Genomic DNA, 13,422 nt, shown 5'->3' with positions numbered 1-13,422 from the left:
ATACCAGCTCCTTCTCCAGTACCATGTTTGCCTGCACACCACCATGACAATGGACTAAACTGTGAGCCACGCCAAATAAATGTTTTCCTTTATAGGAGTTGCAGTGGTCATGGTTTCTCCTCACAGCAACAGAAACCCTAAGACAAACTGTGATGAAAGCATGTCTTCTAAGAAATAACTTAAAATATGATCTCCTTTATCTATCAGGATTCAGTGGTATCCTGCTGATATTTTATTACCTTTTCTACCGTCCAACCAAGCATCAAATTCTATATTGCGATAGATTTCTGGATCCAGAGCTTTCAGCACTTTATAAGGAAAGAGCATCTTCGACGGATTTTCTGGAAACTGAAACAGTCATGCTATAATATAAACTCTTTTCTTCTTTTAAAACTTGTATATAATTCCCCCTTTCTTTTGTTATTAAATACAATCAAGAGACTAAAAGAACACTGATGTAAAATCAAGTAGACTTTACATTTAGAAATATTTCCCCTATTTCTTCAACTTTAAAACATGACATTTAGCACTAAATTTCATAATTACAGGCCACTTGATAAAAACAAAGCAACATCAGAATATTGGCTACAAATTAAATATTTATTAAATTTGTATTATTACTTTAATTTCAAATAAAAGCTTCTCAAATGCCTTAAGTGTTCACATTTAGTTTTGAAAATTCTATTACTTCTTAAGAATAAAAATCCTCGCCGGTCGGTGGTGGTGCACGCCTTTAATCCCAGCACTCGGGAGGCAGAGCCAGGCAGATCTTTGTGAGTTCAAAGCCAGCCTGGTCTACAAAGCGAGATCCAGGAAAAGCGCAAAGCTACACAGAGAAACTCTGTCTTGGAAAACCAAAAAAATAAAAATAAAAAAAAAAAATAAAAAAAAAAATAAAAATAAAAATTCTCACAAAATACAGTATTTTACATTTTAGACAAGTAGGATTTCCACAAAGGAAAACATGAACTTCTTTCCCAGCTCTATATAATGAGAATGGACTATCTGGTTTTAATTATTTTAAATTATGGTGCTCAAAGACAAAGTGTATGAACACTCTCTGCCTAAGAAAATATCAAACCTTTAGTTCTTCTGTTCCTTGCTTACTGCCTTCTGGTGCACTTTCCACACTGGAGCAGGCACCAAACTCTTCGATTCTAAATTTGAAAGATTCAGAGAAAATAACATTATATAAACGCAGCAGTTACTTGTCTCATGTCTCACAACTAGTCACACCACTCAGTGGTTAAGTAGCTCAATTCTGAAAAACCAAGCAAGTTAAGTTTTCAACACATCCTCATTGGGTTTCTGTGTTAAGTATGTGTTAAAAAGTACTTAGCAGATCATTTCCTATTAAGTAGGTCCTGTGATCCTAACTCAATGTTCACAGTTTCTGATTTCTCTGCTTCTGATTCCTCTGCCATGAGATTGCTTTAAATCAGAGAACTTATATAATTACATTACAAATATATACGCACATGCACACACCCCATAGTGCCCACCCATCTTGATGGTCTCTTTCTCCTGCTGCCAGTAGAATGTTAAGTAGACATTTTTTACCAAGCTGAGGTTAGGTCACTCCTCCTACTAACCAACAACAACAAAACAACAAAAGTAAAGCTATCAGCCAACTAGTTGAAAAGAATTAAATGCTATGAACTGTGAACATGTATGTCCCAAAGTTCCAGTTAAGAACTCAGTCTTGACTAGCTCCTTCATTACAGTCTTGTGACATACTTAACAGACTTAACAGAAGTATAAGCTAAGCCATGGCATGTTTTCTAAACCATATGAACTATAATTTCAATATGCTCTTTTAAGCTGGCAATTTTGTAGTATATTGCCTTTCAACTACTGTAGCTTCCATAAGCCCAAACCCTTAAGGAATCAGCAAAGAATGAATGCAATCGTAACTTTGAAAAAACTGTTGCTACTCCTCATATTCCCAAATAAGCTTTAAAAATATTCTTCTGCTGGTTCAGTGGGTGCAGGTCCTGGCTGCTAAGCCTGATACCTGGGTGTTATTGTCTTCTTAAAGCAGATTCTTAAACCCAACCTGACCTCAAATTTTATGACAGGAGGCCCAGAAATCTGTCTAATCGAAATGATTAACTTAGATACAACTAAATTTTAAGAAACGCTAATTCTAAAGTCTCCTCTAGAAAATAAAAAGAAGATTCCAACTTTAACTGAACTCTATTAAGTCTGAGCATTTCACAATACAATTTGGTAAAACTTTTGTCTTCCAATTAAAAACAATATATTCCTAACATACGTGTATGTGCCGATATGTACTCCGGCTATTTCTACTTGCAGATGCAAACTCAAAGAACTATGAAACTCATAGCGTTGACAACCCTTTTCTTTGAGTACCTATCCTGAGTTGAGCTCTTCTGATCAGTGCTGCCTTCTACAATTCCAGTCAAAGCGTTGTTTCTGTTTCTCCTGGAACCACTTCGAAACAAACTAACTGCAGTTTTCAATGTTTCTTCATCCACAACAAATACATCTTTATAAAGAATTTCATATAATATAGCTGAAAGAAGAAAAAGAACCAAAATCCCAATTGTCAAAATAAGACTCTTCATAACAATGTGAAAACATTCATAACCCAGCAGTTTAAAGACAGGTAACAAATCTTCTGAAATCACACTCATACATTTATAAAGTCCTTCATATACCTTGGCAAATTCCTGCAGTTGATTGAAATTCTTTTGAGTACACACAATCATAATGGCCATTATTTGAGTAACAGAGAAGAATCTGAAGAAAAACAAATAGAATAATTATGTTATTGTTAACATATCTTACAGTCATAAAATTAAGTTGGCAATCAGCAGTTGATAAACTGAAGGGAATTTTATTATTAAAAGACATTTAACAAATCTAGAATTAAGAAGCTACCAAGATCTAGAATTAAGAAGCTATCAAGATTGAAAATACCTATGGTTACACTGTGAGCCTCAATCACATCCCTGAAATTCACTAAATAAGTCCTGACTGATGGATTTGTATTAAGATAGGAACATTCAAAAAAAAAAAAAAAAGATAGGAACATTCACAAATTCAATTGCTGAACACAACAGAAAACCTAACAAATCTTGGAAGTCTGATCTTAATGTCTCAGAATGACTGGAGAAATTATATAAAATATCCTGCAATGCAAATATCCAAAATTTAGACAGAGGAAGAAAAAGGACAGATATCAGACAATTTGTTAAAAAGGCTAAAAAAAAAATCACTTCGGTGAATAGAAATATAAGACTATACTACGTAGAAAGGGCATAGTGCTACAGAAACAAAGGGTTAACTTCTTAGCCGATTCCTGAAAAACCTAGTGTTTTAGAAAACAATCTTCCAGGGCCATGTTTATTAACTAAAACTTTTCAGTAAATATTTCCTTTGGTGGAATTTGCTCACTTAACAGCTATAAACATTTTTAAAATTTTTGCTCAAAAATCTGTTTTCAGCTGGGCAGTGGTGGCGCACATTAAAGAATCCCAGCACTCGGATGGCAGAGGCAGATGGATCTCTATGAGTTTGAGGCCAGACTGGTCTACAGAGTGAGTTCCAGGATAGCCAAGTCTGTTACAGAGAAACCCTGTCTCGAAAAACAAAACAAAAACAAACAAAAATCTGTTTTGAATGAAGCACTAGTGAAAGAGCAATTCCAAGTGAAAACCAAAAACTATCTCATGTAGGGATACAGTTTAGTCTTATATCACTTGTCTAGCATGCTCAACGTCCTGAGTTCAAATCCCAGCAACCAACCACATGGTGGCTCAAAACCATCTGCAGTGAGATCTGGTGCCCTCTTCTGGCTTGCAGGCATACATGCAAGCAGAACATTATATACATAATAAATAAATAAATCTTTAACAAGGCACTTGCTGTCAAACCCAAGTTCAATCCCCAGAACCCACACAGTAGGAAAAGAAGCCTGTGTCAGTCTGTGTATGTTTCTCTCTCTGTGTGTGTGTGGGGGGGGGGGGGGCAATAAAATTGTAATTAAAAAGAACGAACAACAAATCATGGAGAAAACTGAAGAGTGATGACAGACCAAGATGGAATAGGGATCCCTTATACTCATCATTGGTGGGAATGTAAACTAGTGTAGACAGTAATCACTATGGAGGCTCTTCAAGAAACACAGCATGAACCAGATTAGCACTACTGGGAATAGACCTGAAGGGATCTAGGTAAGCATATATAGAGATACGTGTACATCCATGATTACTGCAACTAGTTGCATCTAAGCATCCTTGTGGTACATACACACAATTTTTATTCAACCATAGAGAACAATATCATTTTAAGAAAAAGGATAAAAATAGGATGTGATATTAGGTGAAATAAACCTTACTCGAATTATCGCATGTTCTCTTTTACATGTAGAATCTGGTTTATATACATATATGAATATATGCACATAAAAATAGACTACTTAGGAAATAAAAGGGAAGGCAAGAGAAAGTAATGAAGGTAAAAATGGTCAATGTAGAGGATATTCTTAAATAAAAATGTCATTATTGAGCCGGGCGGGGGTGACACACGCCTTTAGTCCCAGCACTCAGGAAGCAGAGCCAGGTGGATTTCTGTGAGTTCAAGGCCAGCCTGGGCTAGAGAGTGAGTATTAGGAAAGGTGCAAAGCTACACAGAGAAAAACCCAAAAAAAATGTCATTACTGAAGCCATCACTTTGTACAATGAATATAATCCTTAGTAATTCTTTTCACAGCCATATCTGAAATAACCTGAGTTACTAAAGATGATTTTGTGACGTTTTGAGAATGTTGCCACCAAGCTTCCTTAAAAAATTTCTTAAGCACTCTTTGTTTTTCTACCTTGCTACACTACCCTGATATAACTTCTACCAATAAGTAAGTTCTCTGAACCCAGGGCCATTTGCCTTTCCTATACTTTTTTTTTTCTTTGCTCAGAATACCAACTATGTCAGTATAATTCATTTCAGGGTATTGAGGGCAACTATCAAGCTAACGTAACAATAAAGAATTACGAATATAGGTTCACTGACGAGAGAGGATATTTACATTTAAGAGGTTTATTAACAGAAGTCCTTTGTACTTTGGTCTACAGATACTCAGATTTTCAACTAAGAAAGGTTAATAATTGGAAGCAATTAAGGAGTAAAGGAACCTAGACAACAAAAACTGATGATGAATAAACAGAAGTTCTAATAGAAACAAGATTCCAATTTTTCTATTACAAAACAAGTCATGACAGCTTTTGTATTCTTGGTGGTCTGTAGGCCAAAATGAAACAATTCACGCAATAAGCCTTCTGGATAGTGAATGGTTTTTTGAGTGGGTAGGTAGGATGTGTTGGTTTATCATTGAAAGCATAGGATAAATCTCTATTACTGGTAATACATGACTGAAAAGAAAAATAATCTTAAAAATGAGCCTAACTAGGCATAGTGGCACATGCCTTTAATCCTAGTACATGAGAGGCAGAGGCAGGCAAACCTGTGAGTTCAAGGCCAGCCTGGTCTACACAGTGAGTCCTAGGACAGTCAGGGCTTCAGAGAGACCCTGTCTCAAAAAGAAAAATGTAGAAAATTAATGTAAATGCAAAGAGAATGATAAAAAAGATACATACAAACACTTAACATTTGAAGAGTATGAATGAAGTCTATATATTCTAGATATATTTTACTTTGTTTTCAATATATGCCATTCTACTTTTTCTAGAAAGACCTTGTGTGGTCAGTGATCATGAATATTTTTTAGTAGCATTCACTTTGATATTGAATACATTTAGGAAAAGGAAAATATATAGAATCAGAATCCAGAGGTAAGTCAACATAAAAGGTAAAAATATAGGTGAACAACAGTGGGCATCTTTGAAAGTTTGCTCTTAATTATATCTTGAAGGGCTCATTAATAACATCCATTAGCAGGACTAAGGATGTGGTTCAGTCAGTATAATACATGCCAATCATGCATGAAGCTGAGTTTGATCCTCAGCATTACAAAAACTGACCAGGTATAAAGACATATACCTATACTCCCAGGTGGAAGGTGGGGGCAAGAGAATCAGAAGTTCAAGGTCATCTTCAATCTTCAACTATATAGTGAATTTGAAGTCTGTGAGACCCTACCAAAGAAAAACAAAAAACAAAAACAAGAACCACCTTATGGTGCCTGTGAGATGGCTCAGAGTTTAAATGTGCTTATAGAGCAAGCTTGACGATGTGAGTTCAATCCCTAGAACCCATGATGTTGAACTGATTCTCAAAAGTTGCCCTCTGACCTTTAAGGCTGCCCCCTTAACATGCATACACATATACACACACCCTGGCACTCACAAGCATACACACACCACACACAATAATAATAATAATAAATTTTAAAAAAATAAAAACTAAATAATCTAACACTAAGAAGGTAAAGGCAGGAAGATCTCTGTGAGTTCGAGTCCAACCTTGTCTACATATTGAGTTCCAGGATAGTCAGGGCAACATAGAGAGATCCTTTCTCATAAACAAACAAACCAAACAGAAAACCTAAATAATGCCCAACTCTAATAAAAGCATTTTTGAAAACTCAAGAAGCTCAAATACAAATCTTACAGTCTGGGCTAAAGGTGTCTCTCGAATGTACAGTACTTGCTGACCATGTAGGATGACCTGGCAACTACAGAACCACAAGAATAAGCAAATAAATTTAGAGTGTCAGCAGAACTAGAATACATAAGACCTTAGGTATGATTCTCATTTTCTCCCAGACACACACCAAAAAAAAAAAAGAAGAAGAAAAAGAAAAAGAAAAACAGAAAGCAAGGCAGTGTTTTACTTTGTTCCTGTTCACCACAGGAAATATTCACCCCAATTCCTTGTCTCAAAATATAACACTGAGCCATAATAACACAAATTCTATGGTACTGGTACAAAGACAAACAGCTTGATGGATTAAAAGACCCAGAAATAAAACCACAATGGTACAGCTATCAAATTTTTGACATGTGTTAAAAATAGACACTAGATCATAGATTGATGCCTTGTCCAATTGTCAGAGAGGCTTGATCCAGCAAAGTGAAGGAAACAGATGCAGAGACCCACAGCTAAACACTGGGCAGAACTCGGGGAATCCTGCTGAAAGGAGGGAGGAAGGATTATAGGAGCCAGAGACATCAAGGACACTACCAAAAAACCCACAGAATCAACTAACCTGGGCTCATAGGGGCTCACAGAGACTAACCTGACAACCAGGGAGCCCGCATGGGACTAACCTAGGCCCTCTACACTTAAGTGACAGTTGTGTAGCTTGATCGTCTTGTGGGACACATCTCTTATTATGGAGTGATAAGAACAATCTGTTTAAAAGGTAGCTAATACCAATGAGGATGACAGACTAGAGAGGAAAAGGCTGCCAGCATAAAATATTACGAGTTAGACAATGTTTATTAGGTGACTCAGTAGCTTCAAGACAAGGTTTACTGTTTCAATAATTAGGTCAAAAGGATTATTTCTTAATATTGTGGTAAACCAGCAGCATCATTAAACTTCATTTTCTTACCTTGTCTTCAAAGCCATTATCTGTGACATGTGTTGGCGGCTTTCCAGGATATCGATAAAGAATGAAATCTCGACTACAGGTAGAAAACAAACATAGGTGGGAAGAGATTATTTAGTATATACATAAGATAGCTATAACTATAAGGCCCTTAAGTAGCCTTTAAGACTCTTCCTAACTTCCCCATAAAGTTTTAATATTAAAATATAATGTGACCATTTGAAGGATCATCCAAGTACTGAAGCATCTAAAAATTTTTTGCTATAATTTTACAATAGAAATGACATTGCCCTAATGACAATATATAACAAAAATGTTAAGCACTTAGAAGTTTTAAAAAAGATAGCTATCCTGATTTCCTACTGGAAATACTACCAGTTCAGTCTCTTAGTTTGTCCTGAGACAGGATCTTGTTGTGTATCCTAAGGTGATCTTGAACTCAAGATTATCTTGCCTTAGCCTCCCTTGCTCAGTTCTAGTATCATAGGCATGTCCCAGGACACCTGGCTTCCATTTAATCTTCCTTTCTCTTCCTTTCAAAGAGACACAAATTATAGGACAGAAATAGTAATAAGGTTCTTCACCCACAAACTGTAACAAATGGACTTTGCTCAGGCCTTTTCCTCTACATTATTAACTTATCAATGCTCAAATTTAACCAGTCCTAAAGGGACTCTGACAGAAATCTTACTTATACACAGTCCTTCTCACTCATATTCATATATTCCCTCTTTCATTTTCCCTTTGATACAACTTACTTATAAATTAGAGAAAGAGCTCTTAGTTCCAGTTGGCCAGCACTCTCCTAAATATAAATAACACAGAGTTTTGACAAACAATTCAGAACTATTAAGTAGTGCTTAGAACATTTTTCAGCTATTTGTTTCAGGTAAATTATTTGTATAACATACTGTGATTTGTTCTTCTAAAAATGAGAAAATCAAGATGGGTATTCTATAATATAAACAAATCAAAATAGTAGACCCAAAGTTCTTTTGCCATTAGGTAACAACTACACAATTTAAAATGTATAAAAGTGTAACTACTATTTTGAAAAGGGTGGCAGGGTGTTTAGTAAATGTTTAACTAAAAATTGATTATTACCAAATAAAATTATTTCTAAATTATTATGGATTTTACTACCACAAAACAGATAACTACCAATCAGGAAAATTTTAATTTTTAAAAAATAATAAACATTCCCATCCTTCTTTCCCATTAAGGTGAAAAGGCTTTAAGTATTCCCCAACACTGTGCTTTTCCCAAGCACTGTGTACTCTCAGCAGGCTACAGAAACTGTCAACACAATTCTAAACATTCAACACAAAACAGGCCATTGCTTCTTGCCTAATAATTGGTTCATTAAACACAGATACTTAAAATATTTTGAATAATTGTAGAGACACAAGTATGTTTGAGTTACTATTTCAAACAACTATGAAAAGATGATATCCTCATATTTGCACTTACTTTGGGATCCCCCAACCGTTCCAGATATTTCTCGAAAGATCCTTCCACATACTTCAAAAAATAAAACAAACTTGACTTAGCCAAATATATGACATTATTGCAATTTGATTATATTCTACAGTTATCAGCATCTAATGAGCTTTTTCTTTTAAGACTATAATATACTTCCATCATTTCTCCCTTCCCTTTCCTTTCTCCAAACCCTCTAATATACCTGCCTCCCACTTTTTTCAAATTCATGGCCTCTTTTTCATTAATTGTTGTCACATTCATATATGTCTATATATGTAGACATATATATTCCTAAGTATAACCTGCTCGGTCGGTATGTGGGATTAAATGACTAGTCCACACAGCACCTTAAGATCTACAGCTACACAGAAGTCTTACGTGGAAAAAAGTATCTCAAAGATGTCTATCAGTGGATTTCAACAAATGCTACACCTTCCAGTTTCTTTTAAAATGTCAACTTAAGTAACTTGACAATTTTAATCAATGAAGCAAAACCAATAATCATTAAAGATAAAAATTTGATAGGAGACATATATACAAAGTTAAGCTAAGGAAGTTTTTATAAAAAGGATTTCACTGATATCAAAACAGCCCTGAGCACAAACTTTTTTCAGGTGGTGGATGTGATCCACCCTGATTTTGATGGCAGCTACAATGACTTTGATCACGGTCAGAATTAAAACTGTTAATCTTAAAATGAAAAAATCTCATTGTAAGTAAACTATACCTCCATAAAAACTGAATAAAATTCACTTTCTCTACAATTCTGACATAATTAGCATACACTAAACAGTTAATTTAAATAGTGCAAATTTTGACCAATGTATAATTGACATTTAAAATAATGAATTTATCTACAACATTCATAGATGTCTTTGTGCCCTTAAGGCTGGTTGGTATTTTTTCTAGTTTTCGCTGAAAAAGCAAGTAAATACAGTATAAACTTTTCCAGGAGGTGGGGAGGAGGGGAGGAAAATCAAGCTTCCAACAGTGTTTTACACATCTTTTGTTAGTCAAAATGTGGTCTAGGAAGCAACTACACCCTTAATTTACAAGTTTGTTTAAAATGCAGAAATCTGAAGGCTCCACTCAAACCTACTGCATCAGAATGTATAGTTTAACAAAAGCCCCAGTGTTATGTGTATGCACAAAATACTTGAGATATGCCGCATGAGACCATGGTCTTGCATTTCAATGTCAGGAACAGTATTTCTCCCAGGTGTGGAGAAGACTATAATCAACAAGATTTAAAGAAGTCTTTACAGTATTTTACAATTCACTGAAACCTGTTGAGGAAATCAACAACAAACCTCCAAGGGCAGGAAGGCAAATACTCAATATACAGTCGAAAGAATGCAAGCAGTAAAAAGTCACATGAACAGGCATGCTTCAGATCAGACCTTGATAACACTTCATTTAACAAAAACTAGCCGGCTGAATGTACAAAGATGTTTTCTAAAGGTTGTTTTAAAGTCAACCACAGGGGTAGAGTTTCAATTTTCATAATTTGCCATATTACGATTAGCAAGCATTTCCTTATAATCGAGTTTTTTTTTACAAGACCATTCAAAAATTGGCTGAAAATTACTGAGTATAGATTAAAATGGACACTACAATATTACAGTCAAATCTGTCATGAAATTGTTCAAGAAAGCAGTGGTATGAATAATACAAAACTGTGGTAAAAATATAAATTTTATGGTATTGAGAGTTTTGGGAGTTTTTGTTTGTTTGTTTGTGGAGGAATAAGTGAGAAGGACACTGATTGTTACTTCTTTTAGTCATCGTTGTTCTGACTGTTTCCCTATATTGCTCAGACTGGCCTGGCTGGATTCAGGATTCTACTGACTCACCATGCAGAGTACTGGGATGAGAAATCAGTGCTGGATTACAAGCATGCACCAACAGGCCAGTCTCTTAGTTTTTAATCAACAAAAAAAAAAAAAAAAAATTCAATTTATGAAGGCGGTACAAAATCATGCTATTTCTAGAAAGTCAGCGGAGAATTATATAGTTGCTATAGAGAAAATAGACTGTATGACAATTCAGGTTTCGTACTGGGTACTAAGAAATTTGCTTACTTACTATATACATTACCAATAACTCTCTTCAGTGCATATATTCTACTTACAGACTCAAAAGCTTGTTGATGTTCCTTCATATATGAGACACAAACTCTCCTGATGTGCAAATGATGGATCTGGCTGTAAAACAACTGTAAGAGAAAAGACTAGCTCACTGTCGGGTTATTTGAAATAGAAGCTTCTAAATTAAGATGATGAATTAGACATTTAGTTTCCTAATCTAGAACACATGTTGGAAGCAGTAAAATTAAGTCTATCTGCTACTACACCTGACCTTAGCCAAAGGCGAAGAAGCCAGACCTTATCTTTTTTTTTTTTGGTTTTTCGAGACAGGGTTTCTCTGTGTAGCTTTGCGCCTTTCCTGGAACTCACTCTGTAGACGAGGCTGGCCTCGAACTCACAGAGATCCGCCTGGCTCTGCCTCCCGAGTGCTGGGATTAAAGGCGTGCGCCACCACTGCCCGGCAAGACCTTATCTTAAAAATGGTCATCTTTAGTGAGATTGAGGATTAATGACTCTCTCCAGGACTTTCAACTCTGTAAGGGCACAAGCTATAAATCTTTTTCTTATGCACAAAACAAAAGGGAGTAGGGCATGCTTACAAACGACTGAGAGATTCATTTTAAAGTTTTCTTTAACCCCACATTAATGTACCCTTCCCCTATTACAAACTGGCAATGAAAAGCAGAAAAGTAAGCACAGGAGAACAGTATTTGCTCTCATCAGCAAGAGTGCATTATTTCACTGTCTGTGCTTTTCAGGCAAGCCTGGGTATTATCGCTGACAAAACAGAAAAGGTAACATTCCTGTTTCTTTCAGTAATGTTTCTACAGATTGAGCTAACTGGAACATGCCTCATCTTACTCTGAAAACTTAAAAAACAAGACATTATCCATTTGTCACGCTTATATTTACCTGCTCGGAAATAGCCCGAAAAAGGCAAGAGGCATCCTTGGCAATCACCTTTCGAAACAGCCCTAAACTGCCTAAATATTCATCCATTGATGCCTCATTCAAAGACTTCTGGCCGCAGTACTTTTTCCATCCTTTATGCATTGTGCACGGGGTGAGGAGAAAGGAACAGAGGGGTGAAAAAGAAGAAAACACAGAATGCAGGGAGGAACAGGCAGTGGCGGCAAGTACTGGAGCTTGTGTAGGCAGGTATCCCAAACAGCTCAAGGTCTAGGCAGAAGGCAGTTGAGGCAGGGCTGCAGAATCTTGGCACTTCCCAGAAGCAGAAGCAAGAGGCTGACTGGCGCAGGACAAGACAGGACCCTGTGGAAAAACAAAAACGAAGAGCAGATGCTCCAAAGAGTAAGAAACTTGAAGAGACAAGGGCAGAAGAAGTTAAACAGTTACAGAAAGTTGGGACTATCAAAATCAGCTAAAGGAAGAAAAAGTGACTAAGCAGCTGCAACTCTGGGGATCTAAAAAAAACTCATCTGCAATTAAGCATGGGGAAGCTACTTCAGGAGGCTGCAAAGATTACAAAAAGGCTCACGTGTGTAAAAAAGCCTACTCCACGACGTCGAAGTTTTGAGATCACTCCCAGAATCTCCAAATATCTTTCAGAAGCCCTCCAGAGTTTGAGAGAAGTGGAGGTGGGGTATTTAACTAATTCTCTTTATTATTAAAAACAACTTTTTTAAAAGACAAAGAAAAGGGGAGGGACCTCCATCTGCTGGGAGGAAGGTCACACTTCAAGCAAAGTAAAAATGCCAAGCAATTGTTTCAAGTATGAGAATAAAGTCAACTCATTTAATTCAAGATAAAAAAATTGTCTACTAGGACCACTGAAAATAAATCCACTAATAATGCTAGGAAATCACGATATAATTCTTGAGGAATGTCCAGTTGCTGCATAGTACTAACAGAACACGGAGAAGCATTTAACTGCAAACAGTGAGAGCTAGAGACTGCTCCCAGTTAAAAGCAGATGCTGCAAAGAACTAGGGTTCAACTCCCAGCACCCACGCCCAGTGGGTCACAACCACCTGTAATTCCCCTGGTATCCATGAGCATCTGCACTCACATGCACAGTGCACATACCCATACAATCAAATACATTTAATTAAAAATAAAAATAAATCTTTAACAAGTGGAAACAATGGAAGCAGTATAAAATGAGTATCTTACACAGAGACTTTTAAAAATGTACATTTAAGATTTAATGGCACATTATTGATGTTTGACATGTTATTACATGTTTTAACATGTTATTAGTGTACTTTGCCAGAAAAAAAAAAAAGTGCTCGAATCCTGAGGGTGGGGGGACACCATTTCTATTATTTCACTCTGGCATCAAGTATCTTATTTTTACAT

General features: G+C 36.1%; 1 protein-coding gene across 1 annotated transcript in view; it reads right to left on the bottom strand.

The window, feature by feature from the left end:
- Alg13 (ALG13 UDP-N-acetylglucosaminyltransferase subunit) overlaps window positions 1–13,422 on the bottom strand; it is a 58,405-nt gene that overhangs the window by 26,433 nt on the left and 18,550 nt on the right. Inside the window, 10 exon segments of the mRNA XM_059251510.1 lie at window positions 240–348; window positions 1,082–1,157; window positions 2,374–2,536; window positions 2,682–2,763; window positions 7,538–7,610; window positions 8,293–8,339; window positions 9,005–9,055; window positions 11,148–11,231; window positions 12,016–12,356; window positions 12,359–12,375. Coding sequence (XP_059107493.1) covers window positions 240–348; window positions 1,082–1,157; window positions 2,374–2,536; window positions 2,682–2,763; window positions 7,538–7,610; window positions 8,293–8,339; window positions 9,005–9,055; window positions 11,148–11,231; window positions 12,016–12,356; window positions 12,359–12,375 — 1,043 coding nt within the window.

This window comes from Peromyscus eremicus, chromosome X (genome assembly GCF_949786415.1).
Source record: "Peromyscus eremicus chromosome X, PerEre_H2_v1, whole genome shotgun sequence".
In the NCBI taxonomy this organism is placed as follows: domain Eukaryota; kingdom Metazoa; phylum Chordata; class Mammalia; order Rodentia; family Cricetidae; genus Peromyscus; species Peromyscus eremicus.
The sequence above is the reverse complement of the archived record's forward strand: the minus strand, read 5'-3'. Positions and strand labels throughout refer to the sequence as shown.